The following is an 18,905-nucleotide window of genomic DNA, read 5'->3' as shown; positions in this document are numbered from 1 at the left end:
TTGTGTTTTATGCCTTTCTCCACTTGGTACCTCTGAAGTGCTCTGTGAATTACACATGTCTTGGCAGAGGCATTTAGCATTCGCTTCAGCAGGGAGGTCCAAGGTGCCTTTGGAGCCTGGGTGCAGAGCCGAGTGGCGTTGGCTGAATCCACAGGGCTCAGCTGCCCTCTAGTGGCTGGATCGGGAAGGTCATGGGCAGCCCGGCGCTAAGCTTGCCTGCCAACGAGACTGAGCCCTGAGTTACCGTGATGATGGGTGTGTGTGGTCACCTGGAGACTCAGCAGCACCAGGAAGCACCAGCCTAAACTAGGCCAACACGCGGAGGTTATCCCCGGACACCCTCGGGGCCCTCGATTTGGGGTTTCACTCCCCCATTCATTTGTTTATTCATTCAACAAACATCTATGGAGTGTCTGCTGGTGTGTGTGGTTTTTTCGGGGGTGTGGTTCTAGGCAGTAGGGACACCGTCGTGATCAAGATAAGCAACTGCACCCACGCCTGGAGTTTTCATTCTAGTGAGTGTGATGTCTGTTGGGCACAGGTAGGGGTCCTCTCAACACCCCACCCCCCTTGCCTCAGAGTCACGAAATCGGCAGACCAACCAGGCACCTGATTCATGCCAGAATCTCTCATATCTGTTCTTTTATTTTTAATGGTCCCAGCAATTAAATGTCGCAATATAACAGGAGGAGCACTGAGCAGACTGTTGAATGAACTAGGTCCAAATCCTGGTTCCTCTAGTTACTAACCCTGTGACCTTGAGGTCATCATTTAAACCCCCAGCTTGGCCTGTGTGAGAACAGAGCCAGAAGAGCAGTTTCCAGGCTCTCAGCCTCACATGGAAAGATGCTGGCTCAGGTAGTAGATGGCCGTCAGCTGTGACTGGTTAGCCATCAGCTGTAACCAGTTAGCCATTAGCCACTGGTATAACTGCCATGGCTGAGCTAGCAAGCGCAGATTGCAGCCAGCAAGTGAGGTTGGTTGGCAGGGAAGTGGACGGCAGGTTGCGGATCGTGTGACTGCAGCTTCCTGTGTCTCCAACGCAGCCACCAGTGAGACTATAGTGGTATGACTTCTCTACCTATGGCTCCGTGGGTGTTCCTTTTTGGCCTCACCATGTCCTGCGTCCTTATGCGGGGAGCAGAAGCTGAGACCACACATAACACCCTGTATGACCTGTTACCCTCAACAGTGGGCCAGGGACTCGTGAACCAGTAATGGACCAGAGCATGTGATTTCTTGGGCTCTCCAGTGGTAATGTGGGCATAGTATTCCCAACTGACCTGCAGCCATGTACACCAAAGAGACTTTTACCTGGCATTTGGAGTGAGCAAGCCAATACTCTTTTTGCTTTATTAAAAGAAGGAGATAAACTCATAAAAATTAGTTTGATACAATGTGTTGAGCTTTACTGTGTGCCTGTGTCTGTTACCTGTTGTTGCATAACAAACCACCCCAAAACTTAGTGACTTAAAACAACAGTGTCTTACATTTCTCGTGATTTCTGTGGGCTGACTGGGTTCAGCTGGGTAGCTTTTCTGTTTTACATACTTTCTGCTGGGACTGGAATGTCCAAAGTGGCTTCTTCATGCACATGTCTGGCACCTCTGCTGGGATGGCTGCACCTGCCAGGGAGGGGGGGATGGTAAGCGGGCTTCTCTCTACATGGTATCTCTAGTGGGTGCCTGGACCTCTTCTGTGGTGGCTCAGGGCTCCAGGAGCTTCTACGACCCAATGAGCAAGTCCTTGTCCAAAATGATTGCACCCCATTCACCAAAGGAAGTCACACGGCCAAGCCCAGGGTCAGTGTGGGAGGGAACCACACTGAGATATGAATTCCAAGAGGCATGTCCGTGGGGGCCACCAGTGCAAGAGTCCCCAGCAGCCAGTCCCAGACTGGATGGGGGAACATTTCCTAAAGCAGTGTGGCTGTGTCCCCGGTCTGGAAATCAGGATGTGTTTGCTGCAGCTGTCCTACCTTAGAAGGGCTTTTAACTGGAAAATTAAAATGCTCCATAACTTGGTGCGGCGGGGATTAATAAAATGAGATCTGCGGAGTCTTTCTTGGTCTTGAGTAGAGGTTTTAATAGCTGCCCAAACACCCCTCCCACCAGCTTGAGGGGTGACCCCCCCTCAATAGGGTCACTATTTCATTTCTCTGAGTGGAAGCCACTCCAGCAGAGAGGCTGTCTGCACACCAAAGGAACACCATAAAATTCCTCGTTTATTTCTGCTTTTCTATTTGTCATTGGTAAGAAAATGGTGGCATTGTAGGTGTACGGCGTAATAGCACTAGGGTTTTGTGACGGCAAGCACATTACATTTTAAGGTCACCAGGCTCTAGACACAAGCTCCAAAAAATAATTGCCAGCTGTCAAGTCTTAGTTTTATTTTCTGTTTTTATCTCTGGTGTGGAGGTTTGGGTTAACCATAGTTCTCTGGTCATTAAACTGCCTTTGTTTTATTTATTTTTGTGTGACTATATGTATTTACTTATTCTTTCTGGCTCCCATTCCCATGCCCCATCCCACAGGCAAACATTTTAATGTGACTACTGTATGTCCTTTTATTTGTGTGAATTCTTCCAAGGTATGTATCACTTTTTTGTATGCATACATGTTTAATTTACACAAACTGTTATGTTATAAATCTAATTTTGCTGTTTACTGTTCCCATTTGTTCTGTGGTTTGGAGGTCCATCCATGTCACTCCATGTTTTTCTAGTTTGTTGTTTCATGATGCGCACTCCCCCAATGCCATTCTCACCTCTGCCATGTGACCTGGCCGTCCTCCCAGTGGCAGACTCCTGGGTCACCTTGGCTCCCACCCGGCAAATGTCACTGCTAGGGACCTCCTCAGCAGACCTGTGAGCATTTCTCGGGGCTCCATGTGCAGGCACATACTCGCTGGCACATATGAGGTGTGGGTAACAAATGAGACAAGAGAGCTTTCCTGACTGGACACCGCAGGCTCCGCTCCCAGCAGCACTGCCGAAGGGCAGACTTTGTCTTCCCAGCCCAACCCTGGAATCAGTCAAAGCAAGAAGATGCAGACACAACCCCCGTTCACGAGGATCCCGTGACATTACTCCTCCCTGCATCCCTAACGCTGGCCCTGGTGGACTTTGGTACCCATGCCCCTCTGCCTGCCCTCCTTGGCTCTGTGTCATGGCAAACACACCGAAGCAACTGGGAACTGATTTACTCAAAAAGAGGAGCTCAGTGCAGACGTGAGATCTCACCTCCCCCAGTCGCCCATCACATGACAGGGTTAGCTAGGTGCCGGCTCCGTGGACCGTGGCCTGCAGCACAGGCCTGGGCAACACGTGGCTTGTTTGACCCTTGACAGTGACTCCTGATAGCCGATGTCTTGGTTGGTTAGTACAAACAATGGTACTATGATGCATGACACAGGGCGGGGAGTCATGAAACCCTGGAGACCTAAACCAGATCACCTGTTCTAGACACTTCATTTCACAAGAAAAGACACTGAAACCCAGGAAAATAGTCTTCTCAAGACCACTGGGTAATTAAGAGGCAAAGCTGGGGCCAGAACCCAGGGGTCCCATCATCCAGACCACGCCCTACATCCTTTTCCACTTCAGGGACCCCAAATCCACAGACAACCCCCATCTTTATTTCATGAGGTTGAACTTTCCTTCCCCAACTCGGTCTTAAGAAAGACTCAGAAATACTAAACTGGCGTTATTGGTGGCTTTCCTTCCTTTCACAATTCAGTGTAGTAAACAGTAAAATAAAGCCAGGATAAGAAAGATAAAAAGGGAGGAAAAGAGCAGAACAGTCAGAACTGTTTCTCAGTAATGAAATAAAGGACTATCTTCCTTAAGAATGGAGGCCAGTGGGTGTTTCCCCCCATTCTCCAGCTGGAGAAACAGAATCAGAGAGACACCTAAGGATGGCTGTGAAGGAATATGATCAATTATTTAGCAAATATATGTAAAACTACACACATAGCTCCTTGTTCCCCTGTTCACAAGAATCACCAAAGCATGTTTTATTCCTTTGTAAATATTTCTTCCTTGTAGCTCAGAGCAACAATTAACGTCCTCACAGTATGTGTTTCTTCTTTCATCTGACATTCCATGAAAATAATAACAATAGTAGTGCCTACAGAAATACTTAAATAACAGGTATGTTATTTGTAAATAACATAAAATGTGAAATTGACAATACTGGACATGGGAAAACAGGACTGAGAAAAATCTTACTTCTGGACAAACGCTTAATCACGTAGGATGACAGGAGTTGAAAACGAGGGCATGAGTTCTGGTAATAAATAAACCAATATCTCGTTGGACATGTTTCAGTTGTGCTCCTGGGGGAAGGCCTGCCTCTGCATTGCAACAGCCCGGAATGCCCCAGAACCTTCCTTTGCAAATTAGAACCAGCCAGAAGGACAAGAATCCTTCAGACCTTTGAGCTTCTTTGATTAGCCACCCCATAGGAGAAATGTTAGAAAGACTGAGTGCTTTCTTGTGAACCTAACTCACACCAAGCACTGGTTTTGTAAATGGGGTGCACGAGAAACCTTTAGGGGACCATGACACCAACATCCATGGAGCCTGTTTGGTTGTGCCCCCAGGACGGTGCCAGGGAGCAGTGTTCCTGGCCCTGTGAGTCCAGCACATGGCCACCCACGCCCTGCCCCATGCTGTGCGTTCCTGGAAGATTTACAAAATTTTTGAATTCGTATACCATTAGATTTACCCTGTCAAAGTGTGCAGTTCAGTCGTTTTGGACATATTCAGAGTTATGTAACCATCACCACTATCTAATTCCAGAATATTTTCACCACTCCAAAGAAACCTCGTATCTAGTAGCAGTTATTCCCGATCTTTTCCCTTCTGTGCCACAGACCCCAGCAACCACTAATCTACTGTCTGTCTCTCTAGATATGCCTATTCAGGAAATCTCATATAAATGGAATCACACAACTTTCTGTGACTGTCTTCTTTCACTCGGCATACTGTTTTCAGGGTTCATCTATGTTGTATTCTGAATCAGTACTTCATTTTTATGACTTTTATGATCTTTATTGTAAAGATGTAGCGTATTTCATTTATCCATTTATCAGTTGAAGCCCTCAGGGAGGATTTTAGTACTAATCTGAGCTGAACTTGAAATCCATAGACAGCAACTTTTGCCATTTCCCGATCTGATGGCTAACATGACAAATTTAGCATTTTAGGAAGATTCTGTGCTGGGCCCGTGAAAATGAGGTGTGTGGTGAGGCAGAAATGGGGGCTGGTGGAATGCGGAGCTTCCTTCTACCAAAGAGGAGAGAAAAGTTAAGGGTTCCTAGGGAATCTTTGTGCAAGAAGCAAACCTGAACACTCTCTGTCTCCAGTTCTGACTCTGAAGCCATAAAGCCACAGGCTTAAAAGAGCAGCGCATTCTGGGGGTGAGAGCCCAGTGGTAGTTTCAACCTTGTCTCATATTTCTCCTGGAAGCTCCATGGAAAATCAGCCTGCCACGCTTCTTCCTGGAATGGGCATAACTGTTAATTGCCTCTCGCACAATTATCCGCCAAAACCCTGTTGTTAATGAAATGAATGATTTGGTTTATCCTTGTTAGTAATGGCCCATAGTGTGCCAAGACCCATTCCTGCATCCGCAAGACTGGCAAGAATGCCCTGCCAAGGCTCCATGAGCGATTCTTACAAGGAGCTCTTTCAGCTCAGCTGGATTGGGGTGGGGAAGGCTGCCTGAGGCCAGAGGAGTGCAGCCTGTCCTCTGCACACACAGCCCACCCCACAATATGCCAAGAGCAGGAAATGAGGCCAGATCTCTGGTCCATACACAAATTTTGACCTGCAAAGCCCAGGGCTGCTTCTTCTCTAGCGTGTAGGGAAAGGGCACACTGCTGGACCATGGTGACATGTCAGGTTTACAGAGGTCCAGGGAGAAGGCTGGCTGACTGGCAGACAAATTTGTCTCCATCCACCCTTTCCCCAAAATACCCCCTGTACGGCTTCCCGTCTGTCCTCCTCTCATCTTCCCTTTGCCTATAATGTTAGGTTTCCACTCTGCTCCCTCTGTCTCTCTTCCCAGTGGCGACTGCCCAGTGCTGCGCCTCCATTTTGTCTGGTCCAGTCTTCCTCTATTGTGCATGCTTACTGCTTTTCAAGCAAGGGAGGGAGAACAAAGAAAGAAAAGCAGACAGAAATAGGTATGGGTGCGGCAAATAGGGCTGCTGAAGGCAAATGTATATGGAAATATGGACAGTTACTTGGAGAATATTGTGTTCAATATACACATGTGGGCACATGCACACACACACACACACACACTTGCACACACATTTTCTCCTCCTCTTGTCTTTAGGAATATTCTATTTAGGAATGAGGTCCTCAGGTTTGGAACTAGTTGCCTAGAGTTGTATTGCGAAATGTGCCTCAACTGTAAAGAGACTAGACTTACATGTAGTTGAGACACTCTCATGAAATCAGCAGAACCAAGTTCTCACCCCATTGTTTGCCAGAGAACAAGGTTTTGGAGGTTGTGTGGGGGATGGGGGTATATATGGACCTAACTCTGGGCCAGCCACTTCCTCCACAACAATATGGAACAATGTGAGAAAGACGCTTGTATACATAGTGAGTTAGACAGCTTCCTACATGCCACTCTAGACATTTTGCAGCAACTTCAATAATGATAATGAAACAGAATGATAAACTAAATTATGTGACAGGAACATAATATGTGAAGAACATATAAAATCAAAGATAAGACCAGCTGCTATTGCAGCTAGTGAGGCTATAGATTTGGCCCTGGGAAGTGCAGCCCTTCCCACTGTTGGAAGTGAGAAAGGAATTGCCCCTGGGTTCTGTCAGGAGGGCATGTGGAGGCAGAGGTGGGTGCCTTGGATAGCTTCCCTGCAGTGGAGAAAGAAAAGGTCTGGATGAGGGTCTCCAGGGGTATCCCTCATGGAAGCTGGGGGGAGGGTGCCAGCATGACCATCAGCACAAGCAAGAGACAAAATATGGCAACCCAAACTATCCAGGTTGAGCTGAAGGTAAAATTCCCATCATCTAGTGCAGTTATATTTTTTTTGGGGGGGGGTATTTATTTGTTTATTTAAGTCTCAATATCATCTTTATTCTTTTTTATTAGTTTCAGGTGTACAAAACAATGTAATAATTAGACATTTTCACCCCTCACAAAATGATAACTCCCCTCCCCCAATCTACTACCCCTCCCACATCATATATAGCTGTTACAGTTTCATTGACTCTATTCCCTATGCTGTACTCCACATCCTGTGACTATATGTATATATATGTATGTATGTATATATATATATATATATATATATATATATATATATATATATATATGTTTAATTATAGTTGACATTCAGTATTATTCAACTTCATTCATGTTTAATGTTTTTGGAAAAGCAGTGGTATTCTTCTATTCCAATAAAATCTTGTGAGGGGAGAGAGAGAGAGAAAGGAGAAGAGAACCTTCTTTGGTTCAGATGGAGGTGGGGACCTGGCCATTTTCCTGGGGCCTCTCCTTCCCCACATAGAGATTGCTGAGACCTCTGCTATGAATCCCAAGAATCTAAAAACACCTGATCTGGTCTAGGTGAATGGATGGACATCAAGAAGGAAAGAGGAAAGGAGGGAAGGAAGACAGGGAGAAAGGGACAGAGGGAGGAAGGAAGGAAAGAAAGGAGGGAGGGAAGGAGGAAGGGAGGGAGGTTGCCTTTTATTGCTAGTTCCACAAAATTACTGTGAGAAGCAATAAGAAAATTTGTATTTTGACTCATAAATTGGAGCTTCCTCTTCTTGTTGGGCCAGGCCACACTTTGATTCTTTTTCACCCCAATACAATAAACCATGATGCACCAAGAGATTGAAGGGGCAGAGTAAGCTTATGGGCTCTGGAGCCAGACTGCCTGGATTTGAATCCTGGCCCTGCTACTTAGGAGCTGTATGATGCTAGAAAAGATACTTACCTTCTCTGTCTCAGTTTCCCCCTCAGTAAAAGGGGGTGTCAACAATACCTCCCTCATGTGGTTGTGAGGGTTACATCTGTTAGCGGGTGTATGATGCTTGGAACAGTGTTTGGCATGTGGCAATGACTTAACAACCTAGCTGTTGTTATGTTATAGGTATGTAAGTGTACAGCTATGCTTCGCGCATGGGATTTCCAGCCCTCTGCCCTCAGGTATCATCCTGTCTCACCTCACAGCCCCAGAAGTGGCTTAGCCCTCCCACTGAGGGCAGACAGGCCCTCGTGATGGGTAACTGAGGAAAGGGTGAGATTTTTCTGCCTTTTATTGGGACAGAAGGAATCTATAGTGACACCCAGTCACCATCTTGTACAGTTGTGAGACATTGAAAGACAAGCCTTTACCCAATCTCCATGATCTATAAACCGAAGGGGCATTTAACAATGTGCCGGGAGCATCCGAGGTGATAATGGGACTCCTTCCTCACAGCAGACGTGCCAAGCTTGGAGAAAGGGCACTAGACTTGTGAGTCTTGCCCACATTCAGAGTCCCGTACTCTTGATCCCACCTGCTTCCCAGGGGCAAGGGGTGTCTTGAGGTCTCAGGTCCTTTATAGGGGATTTTCCACCGTTCTCCCCCAACCAGAGTGAGGCTCTCCATACGTAAGGGGTTGGTATTATGAAGACACAGGTGAGAGCTGCCAGCTAAGTAATGACCACAACCTTTACATCCTGTGTTTACATCTTCCTGATGTCACCGAGGGTCTCCATCAGCCTGTAAAATGCAGTGTGGGGTCATTTCCCACAGTAGTTTGCCATCGTCTCTGGATACCTGAATTCACAAAGCTAACCTCTAAGGTACATACCGCGCCTGTTGTGGGGGAGGGAAGGTGGGGGGGAAGGTGAGTGGGAAGATCTGTGGCAGAGGAAGTGGAGGGTGGAGGGAAGTGTGGCTAGTCACAGACATGGAGCCGGGTGTGGCTGTGCCCCGGAGGGCAGGGACACCAAAGTCACAGCAATGGCCGAAGTAGCACACTGGGCTGTGGGTGGGAGGGTCTGGCTGGAGAAAGAGCAAACTTGAAGTCCCAGCAGAATCATTTTGACTTGATTCTATAGGAAATGGCTTGTGACCTCATGGGAGGCTAGGAAAATTTCCCAGATGGTGAGAAAGGCAGGGGCTCCCTGAGGGTCCATGGCAGCTTGTGCCAACGCTCAGGCTTGGAAGCAGGCATATGTGGCCAGCATGTTCTAAACCACAACCTCCTGGTGGGGAGGATCCCACGTTTTCTATTTCTTCAAGCCTCTTCTGAATACCCTTGGCCACGAACGTGGATAACCCAGGGCTCAGGACCGCTCAGAGGAGAGACTAAGGCACTGCACTCTTAAGAGCCTGTCTCTGGGAGCTGTCCTGGAATCCCTGTGGAGTGAGACTTAGCACATGGGCGCCGGCCGTACATACAGCCATCTGGCTTCTAAAGTTGGTTCTTTGCCCTGTATCTCATGAAGAGGAAAAGGATCTGCCTAAGAGCGGTTATTGGGCAAACAGCCAGTTTAATTGCCTCTCATTAGGCAGGGGCTGATAGATACAGGTGGTAATTCGATTCCCCCAATGCTCCTTTAGCCTGCTGGTGAGCAGAGGGTTAGAGGACGTGTGACGATGAGGCAGCTTCATAAAGAGATACACTTAATCCTGAACCATGTGGGAAGGGGGGCGGGGGAAGAAGACTTGAACCTGAGACAAGAGGAAGTGGCCTACCCCATGAAGACATGAGATGTGTGGTGTCCCATGCACACCTGCTTCTCTAAGAGGGTAGCCTTTGCCCAGAACGTAGAGTGGGGAGCACAGGTTAAGCAGACGCTAAGGGGGGCCGGGCAGCCTGCCTCTCCGTGGGTACTGACCATGCTGACTCTCTCCCCACCCTCTCCGGAGCCGCTGCCATCATCCTTTGCCCTCCGAGTGTCCTTCACCCACCAAGCCTACCTCTACTTCTCTTTCTCCCTGGGGCAGTGAGAATGGCAGAGTGTGGACTTCAGCCTCAGTTCCTGGTCACCAGTGTGTAAGCGTGAGGGTGTGTGAGTGCGTGTGCAGGGGCTCGGGCTGTGGGGTATCCACAGCACAGATCAGAACACAGGAGTAGATGGCGACTATGCATGGGTCATACCCTACACGCTGGAACCCAGAGGACCTACTACTGGGACCCACCATCAGCCTCAAACCTGAGCGGCCAGAGCAGCACCAGTCACTGACCGGAGGAGCACAGACAGGGTAAGTTCAGCCATGGAGGGCCCAGGTGTGGTGGGCCTCAATGAGGGGCGGGGAAGCCAGAGAAGAGGGAAATCAGAGCTCTGTGCCTCTCTGCCCCTCCCCCTTGTTGTTGCACAATATCCATGTCCCTTGGTCCCTGCAATCTGGGGGACAATGCAGAGGCTGGCGATCCCAAATGGAGCAACAGAGGGTGTGAGCATTGGAGCAATGTTATAGCCAATGAAGTCTCCCCAAAGGTGCACAGTGGGTGGTCATGGGTAGGGGGAGGGTACTGTAGACCTCAGCTGGCCATGCTGTGAGGGAAGGAGAGAGTAAGGGAGGGTTGGATGAGACACAAGCTCTGCTTTTACTTATAGGTGCCCACGAGGGCCAGTGCCCAGGGAAAGCTCTGGAATAAACACTTCCAGGCCTTAGAAAATGGAGATAGGAGATGGTGTCATCTGACAGGAACTCTCATTTGTTTCTTCATCCTAGTGTCAGACTTTCTGAGGCACAGGGGTTGCTGACAAGCGGGTGAGGAGTTGGCTGAAGGGAGGGCTTGGGGGCAGATGGGTGTGTGACCAACTCCACTGTCCACCCTTCCCCTTGGCTTTACTAGACCCAAGCACGATTCCTGGTTCCTGACACACTCGCCACTTCCTGTCACCCTCCTCTTTGTCTTCTGTCTTCTCCTGGGGTTGGCAGGCCCTCACATCATGTCCCAACTGGAGCCTCTGAGGCAGGCAGGATCCCTCGCCACCTACAACCTGGGCCTTGCGGTTCTCTCAGGATACATCTTCTATGAGGTAAGGCTGGTGGGTGCCCTGCAGTGTTCTAGTGTCTCTTCCTTTTTGGGGTGCTTAGGAGATAAATAAAACCATGATCTTCCTATGCAGAAAGCTGGACAGCCTTGATGGGGACACGTGCAGGAGCAGGGTTCTGTTTCCTCTTTGGCTCTGCTGTCTTCCCTGTGGAGACTCCATTCCCTGTCACCAGCTCCCATTTTTGTTTTTCTTTTTCTTTCTTTTTATTAGTTTCAGATGTACAAAACAATGTAATGGTTAGACATTTGCACCGCTCACAAAGTGATAACCCCAATCTATTACCTCTGACATCGTATGCAGCTGTTACAATTCCATTGACTCTATTCCCTATGCTGTACTCCACATCCTGTGACCGTTATATATATATATATAAAATTATATATAAAATTATAGTTGACATTGATTATTATTTAGCTTCAGGTGTACACTGCAGTGGTCAGGCACCTACACCATCCATGCTGTACACCCTACAAAATCTTTACAACATTATTGATTATATTCCCCAAACTGTCTTTCATGTCCCCATGGCAATGTTGTAGTTACCAATTTGTGCTTTCTAATCCCCTCACCTTCTCCCTCATCCCCACCTACTCCCATCTAGCAACCATCAGTTTTTCCTCTATATCTCTGAGAGTATTTCTGTTTACTTTGCTCATTTATTCAGTTCTTTAGATTCTATTCAGTCTATTCTATACGTATAAGTGAAATCATATAGTATTTGTCTTCCTCTGTCTGACTTATTTCACTAACCAGCTCCCGTTTTCCTTTTCCTTAATTGGAAAAGTACAGGTCAGTGACAAGTAAGATCAGAATTCATCAGCCCCCTCCCACCTAAAACAAACCCCCACCACCTCCTGTTTCTACCTGTACCTGTTTCTCCGTTAATCTCTGCCCCCAAGCCGGTGTTCCTTCCAGACACCTTGCTCTCAACACGTCACCATTCAGCAAGTGTGCACGGGGCATGTACTTCATGCCAGGCTATGGCAGGACCTGCAGAATCACTGCTGGATGAGGCACCCTTGCCCTCCAGGAGCTCACATTGAAGAGGGGAGATGGATGTGGAAACAGGCGACTACAATTCAGTGAGAGCAGGGCAACAGAAAGTATGCTCCGGGGATAGGCAGGAAACACAGAGACCCAGGCTCTGAGCCAAGGCTTAGGGTGTGGGAAAGCTTTACAAAGGAGTGGTCATACTCGCCGACATTTTGGTGTGTTTCTTATGGTGGGGCACGCTGCTCTGAGCATGTCCTGAGGATCTGCTTTTCTAATCCTCATGACAGTGCTGTCAGGAGGCACAGAGGGGTACAGTAAGTTAGCAGATGGCAAGGCACCCTGAGCTCGCACCGCCCCTCCTCCCCTCCTGCTCCAGCGCTAGCAGGGAGGAGGTAAGTGGAGCAGCCTGAAGTAGCAGGTGCTGACACTACACCTCTTTCACCTTCTCTCCCTCATGGGTTGGTCTCCCTTCCTTCGTTATATCTCATCCTTTGGTCCACCCTCTGCCCTGCTAACATACCCATCCTCCCAAAACACCAAATGGATGGGCCTCTGTCTGCGGGTCTCTGCCTATGTGGCTGCCCGGCCAGCTGGGGCTGAGGTAAGACTCCTCCGCTGAGCGGGCATATGAGGCCTTCCACAGCCCGTTCTGGCCTCAGCTTTCCTTTCCAGGCTCACCTCCCTCTGCTCCCTCAGTAGCCCTGCTTACTTGCCTCACAGCCGAGCTTATCAGGCAGCGGGCCTTGGCACATGACTGTTCTTCTCCCAGAAATTATGTTCTCCCCTGGTGCCCGGACAAATTCATGCACATCCTGTAGACTCAGGCCATTGTAGCCTGTCATGAAGCTTCCCTGATTTCCCAAGGTCAGTGAAGGTTGTTTGTTTCCATCCTTGGGTTTTCACCTCTACTCTCTGTGGTGGATGGGGACAGACTCCAGCAGCTGGCAAGTTACTGACGGTGTGTATCTCCCAACTCCATCTTGCAGCTTCAGTAACTTCCCTTCAGCAGCTTGAAATCAGCCAGAGGGAGTATTTACACCATAGGAATTGGCAAACACTACAAATCAGCCCCCCTCTCATCCCTCTGTCTCATTATTTGCATATTTGTCTGTCTCCTCTCCAAACAGCAAGTGCTTCAAAGGTAGGGCCACATCTTACTTATCTTTTTAAAGACCGGCCCAGCATAATGTCTGGTATCATGTGGAAGATGCAAATAACTTGTGAGACATGAGACATGCCTTAAAGAACTTGTCATTTAATTGTGGTGACAAATTACTCTGCTGCTACCATAATCCTCTGAAAACCTGCCACGTCCAGATGAGCTTCCTGCTCAGAAGTCCTGCGTAGCTCCTTTTGCTTAAATGACCAGAATGTAGAGTCCCTCCAGGTAGAGATTTTTGTCTATTTGTTTTATCGAGGTGGCTCTGTGCTCAGACCAGGCCTAGTATGAAGGGCTCAGTACCCTTTGACACATCATTGTCAAATGATTAAATAAATGACAAAATTCAAGCTCCTTAAAACAGGCTTCACGACCCCTTGTCAATCGGTTCTCCTCTCTCTCTCTGCTTCTGGGGCTGCTCCTCCCCTAGTAGGAGACCTCGTTACAGTCCCGCTGCTCTCTCGCTGGTCCCCAGTGAGCTAAGAGATGTCCAAGCACCAAGCACTCTTCTCCTGGCATGGGGCTTCCTCTCCCTCCCTCTGTGTGCCCAAGGCCTCCTCATTCTCCAGTCCGATACCAGCTTCTATTTCCAACCTCCTATTTCCTACTGTTCATCAGGCCCCAACTGTAAAGGTGAGGATTGTTTCCTACATCCTCAGTGAGGCTTCAAGCTCCCTGGGGGCAGGGCTGAGGTGTGTACAGCTGTGTCCCCTCCAACACTTTAGCACCTCGCTTAGAGTCTCACACCTAGCAGGTACCCAATGTGGGTTTGCAGTCCAGATTAAAAATGTTGGAGACCAGCAAGATGTATGCGAGTCCCAGCCTCTGATCTGGCCACTCCATGGAGCTACCAAGTGTCAGTGAGGTTGGGAAGGATGGTGGTTTCCAGAACATGACCGGAGGAGGTATTAGCCCTTCGGGCCCTGACCAGTCAGGTCTTGCCACAGTGGGAGCAGGCTTCATGACTTGGTCTTTTCCTTCTCCCTCCCTCCCAGTTTGTGGCCACCTGGCTCCTGGCTAACTCCAGCTACTTCTGCCAGCCAACGGACTGCAGCCCAAGTGAGCTTCTCATGAGGGAATAGCTGAAAGTGGGAGTGACCCAAATGTGTCAGCACAGGCTCAGAAAGCCTCAGCTTGAATCTCAGCTCTGCCAGTTACTTGCTATGTGACCATGGGTTGCCTACTTATCTTTTATGGGCCTCGGTGTTCTTATCTATAAAATGGGGTTCATAGTATCTACTTTGTAAAAGGAAACAAGTGACAGCAGATTAAATTAGATAATGTATGAAAGTGTTTAGCCCTGGGCCTGGCACACACTGAGTGCTGGCTAAGGGCTTAGATATTTCAGTATGTTTAGCTGTTCTTTGTCTCAACTGGAAGCAGAAAGAAAGGTTTCCTTGCAGCAAAACAATCTAGCGGAGGTTTGGCACGTTACCTGGGAGTGATTGGGATGCTGAATCAGGGATGTTGAGCAATGAGCTAACATCTGGTCCCCGGACCGGCAGCATCAGCACCGCCTGGCAGCTTGTTGAACATTCAGAAGCTCATGTCCCACCGCCAGCGCACTGAGTAAGAATCTGCTTCTCAACAAAAAAGATCCTAGGTGATCCTTATACTTTTTAGATTGCACGGTTGCAGCCTGGGCACGTTTGGAGAGTCCTTCTGTTATCACTCCAGTAGCTTCTCCCCTCTTTCCTGTGTTAACAGGCGTCTTCCTGCAGACAGGAGGGCACTATGGGCGCAGTGGGCGGCGCAGAATAGTGAGCACTGGGGCTGACGCCAGGGTGAAGTGCGCCCCCTGACAGAGGTCTGACTGCATTCCCCCGTCCTTCCCAGCAGATGGCGAGCGTGTGCTGATAACGCTTCTTCTCAAAGGCCTTGGAGTTGCTTGACCCACCCCGGTAAGCGTTTAGGCGCTTGTGCTGAGTTTCCTCTGTCTTCTGGGTTTGGGGTAGTGTACGTGCAGTGTCCTGTGTGAACACTTCCCTCCAGCCTCCCTGTCGGATGTCCTCAGGATTTTCCCTGGCGACCAGGGCTGAGGCTGATGTCAGAGCAAAGCCTTGGTCCCAGTACCTGGTGGAGGAAGGACGCTCACCGATGCAGGATCTCAGCGCCACAGGCTCCCATGGGCCCCCACACTTCACCCATGTACCTGCATAAAAGTAGGCGTTTGCCCCACTAGCAACCAGGTTCCAGGGTACATGAAAATGAAAGATAAACACATTTTTAAAAATTAATATTATGTGACAAGGGTCATCAGACAGCAAAAGCTGTCCTTAAGTGTTAATGAGGACAAGAAACCCTGCTTATGAATCCAGAAGGCTCACAGGATTGAATGGGGGTGGGGCATGGTCATGATTTGGGGGTACTGAGGAAAGGGAGGGGGCTCTTTTTTTATCAATTCCTTACCAAAATGGAGTAAGAGTAGAGAACCTTTCAGAATTGATCTTATGGTTGTCTGGGTCCTAAGCTGAATGTTCAACAACTGAGTTCTCTCTTATCCTACCTGGGGGGTGATTTAACCTTGGGCAAGTTACTTAACCTCTCTGTGCCTGAGTTTTCCCATCTGTAAAATGGAAGTAAGTATAAATCATATAGTATTATTGTATTTCTATGATTCTTTTATGCATACAAAGTACCCGGCACACAGTAGGTACTATACAGGTGTTTGACTAGCGTTATTTCCCTTGAGTTTCAGTCCCCCCTTTAGAAAAACAGAACCACTCCCTTCTTGGTACTTGAGGTCTCAGGAGAAGAGTCTGGAGAAACAGGGCCCCCACAGTTGACACTATCTTTTCTTCCTCTCCAGGTCTTCTTTACATTATGAGAGAAACCAGAGCAGATCACCTTTCAGCACATCTACGACCATGACATCATGCTCTTCAACTGGTGGGCTGGAGTCAAATATGTGCCAGGTGCTCAAGGTCCATGACGCAGCCCAGGGCAGCCCTACCCAGGCTCCTGTGAGGCAGGTCTCTCTCTGCTGGGCGGAGTTTCCAGCTTGGGAGGTGTGCATTCTGTAGTATCACGGTTTGGCTCTAAGGTTACCCTTCTCTGTGGCCATGACATCAGGCCTCTGCTCCCTGTTGCTCCTCTGAACTCCCTGGCCACCCCTCCCTGGTGCTGGGGTAGAGGCTGTGGGAGGTGCTGATAGCCATCAGCCCAGAGGATACAGAGGAGGGCACAAGCACTCTCATTTAGCATCCTGTTAATCCCACGACAGCATCATGACCTCAGATGGCTCTTGCCAGACTTTCTCAGGATAGACCCTTCCCAAGGATTTTCCCTGTAGTATGCGCAGAGGTGTTCTCTGCAGGACAGAGGATTGAAAGGTGAAAGAGAAAACCCAAAGCACAGCCAGGCCCAGCTCCACTTATTTCCCTTGATCTCCCCTCCCCACTCTGTAGTCAGGATGCTGAATTCTTTGGCTGGTGTCTGTGTGTACCTATGCTAAGGACTGGCTAGTCTGAGTCTCAGCATGCAGCCCTACCTGTGGTGGAAGTGACATCTTATCATCCTACAGCTGGTGAAAAGGGCCCCTTGGCTCCAGCGGCCTTGACTTAGCCTGGGTTCTATTTTTGGCTGCACCAATAACTTGATATCTGACCATGAACTAGCCTTTCTCATCCCTGGGTCTTCCTTAGTAGCCCAACATGCAACAGTCTCAGTAACCATTTCAAGTCCTAGAACCAACTCTCCCTGACACGATGTGAGACCTGTAGTGAATGACTTCCAAGCTTCAGACCTCAGTCTTATCATCTGTCAAATGAAGGAACTGGGCTAGAGGACCTCAGAGTGCTAATATCCTATAAGCCTGTGATCACTAAATGACCGATCCCCCGGTGCCTTGTGGTTTGGGGAGCCTGATTGCCAGATGGTAGTGATAGCTGAGGTGTCCCTCAGGAGACTTGGGATGGATTGAGTTCATCATCAGTGTTGTATTGTATGACATCGTTGTATTGGGGCAAATGGGGAGCCAGAACCACGAGAGGGGTCAGGAAGATTTTAAGAAAAATGTGTTAGGAAAAAATAGGTGCGGGCTTCACCAGGCTTCGTTGTTTTCCCAAGAGGAAGACTGAACTGTAGGAGGTCTGCCCCCTGCTGGTAGATGGAGGGGTGAAGGGGACCGGGTGGGGGAGCTGTGAAGACAGAGGGTGAAGATGGCCTCTCACCTCTCCCATCTCTTTGTTCTCAGGCTTTCTTTCCCCCAGGATCAGTTTGTGGCCATTGCTGCCCACTCCTCCTACCGTCTCTTTGCTGAGTGCGCCTTTCTCAGTGGATTCACCATGGCTATCCTCCTGTATACCCCAGCCTCATCACTCTTTTCTTCAACTTCTACCACCAGACATACCTAAGGAGCAAGAGGGAGAAGCTGACTTAAGGGGCAGGATGTGAGAACTAATACTGGCTGAGCCGTCCTACAGACAGTTGGGTGGAAGACATCAGCGCTTACAGCCTACCTGCACTGAGCAGGCACCTCTGGGCCTGCATTTTGTCCTGTGAAGGAACGAGGAGAATTGCCTCTTGTCCAGAGTTCAGGAGGACAGAAATGGAGTCAGCTTCCTGTACACACTTCTGTGACGGCATTTCTCACATGGATTTGACTATTTGCTTCTTCCTCTGCTAGACATGAGCCTCTCATGGGAGAGACTGTCTTATTCTCAATGTTCCCCACACCTGGCACAGCACCACCATTAACGTGTGTGTGGATCCTTGTATTCCACGATTGGCAGTCATGATCTCTGGTGAAGATCAGGTCTTCACCTCAGGGCATGGAAGAAGTCAAGGCTGGCTTGATATCTTACAGTGGGAAACAATGACGGAGAATATCCAAGAGTGAGCATGGGTCTGTTTGGTTGGTGATGGGGCTATGTAAATGGTTACCCTGCATATCTTCTTGTCTGTTCACTGCTGCTTGCTCGGGTATTTCTATAGTTGTATGATTCTCTGTGTGTGAATGGGGTTGCAGAGAAGGCTATGTGTATATGTCTAAATAGCTGTTTTGAAATATATATGCTGTTTATATAAACACAAATATATGTATATGTGTTTCCATTTGAGTTTCTCTCTGTGTGTTTCGTTGTTTCTTCTGTAAATCTCTGAAAGTGCCACACTGGCAAATAAAAGCCACTGGGATTAATACCGCTCCTGTCCCAAATGGGAGACATTGAAGTCCACTGAGAAATCTCTGAGTACATGTTTCAGTGGGAGCCTCTATAGAGGGATGTGAGAAAAGGAGAAATGGGGTAAAATGGATACAGCCATCCACTTCACAAAGAAGGAAACTGAGGACCAGCAACAGAGAATATACAACCAGGATCATGTAGTATGGCAGAAGCAAAGGTGTGCTGAGCCACTTAAAACCAGAACTGGATGTGTCTCTGAAAAGCAGTTTGCCTGGGAGCTGTCTCTGTATCTCCAGTGTTCTTATTCTTCTTTATAATCTCTCCCCTTAGCTCTTTTCTTCCACTCAGTAAATCCGTAGTCAAGAACATTAAAGAACTGTTGAAGTTTATGCAGTGCTATTTCTCCATCAGATTATCTAGTTAATTAAGTCAAGGCAGGCAGGGCTGCGATCTGTGGACACAATCCTCAGAGAAGTAAGTTATACTGGATATGAACACATCCCACACACTTTTCCACATGCAGGTTCAGTGCCTTTGGAGATGGGTGCCCATTCTAAGGCAAATATTTAAAAAAAGAAA

At 48.4% G+C, this 18,905-nt stretch overlaps 1 protein-coding gene across 2 annotated transcripts; it reads left to right on the top strand.

Moving 5' to 3' along the window:
• The first annotated feature begins 1,889 nt into the window (after window positions 1-1,889).
• Window positions 1,890-18,259, top strand: LOC308502935 (very long chain fatty acid elongase 5-like). 2 transcript variants are annotated; one of them, XM_081061562.1, is made up of 6 exons: window positions 1,890-10,245; window positions 10,844-11,030; window positions 14,196-14,259; window positions 15,040-15,101; window positions 16,010-16,208; window positions 17,396-18,259. In XM_081061562.1, the coding sequence occupies exons 1-4, from the start codon at window positions 10,118-10,120 to the stop codon at window positions 15,090-15,092; spliced, it is 432 nt and encodes a 143-aa protein (XP_080917688.1). In that variant the 5' UTR covers window positions 1,890-10,117; the 3' UTR covers window positions 15,093-15,101; window positions 16,010-16,208; window positions 17,396-18,259. The 2 variants fall into 2 exon arrangements, with proteins under 2 accessions (XP_080917688.1, XP_080917689.1); XM_081061563.1 differs by lacking the exon at window positions 14,196-14,259 and having other exon boundaries at window positions 14,908-15,101.
• Window positions 18,260-18,905: the final 646 nt, after the last annotated feature.

The sequence above is a fragment of the Rhinolophus hipposideros genome (assembly GCF_964194185.1).
Source record: "Rhinolophus hipposideros genome assembly, chromosome: 9".
NCBI lineage: Eukaryota > Metazoa > Chordata > Mammalia > Chiroptera > Rhinolophidae > Rhinolophus > Rhinolophus hipposideros.
Note: the sequence above shows the minus strand (reverse complement) of the source record. Positions and strands in the feature narration are given on the sequence as shown.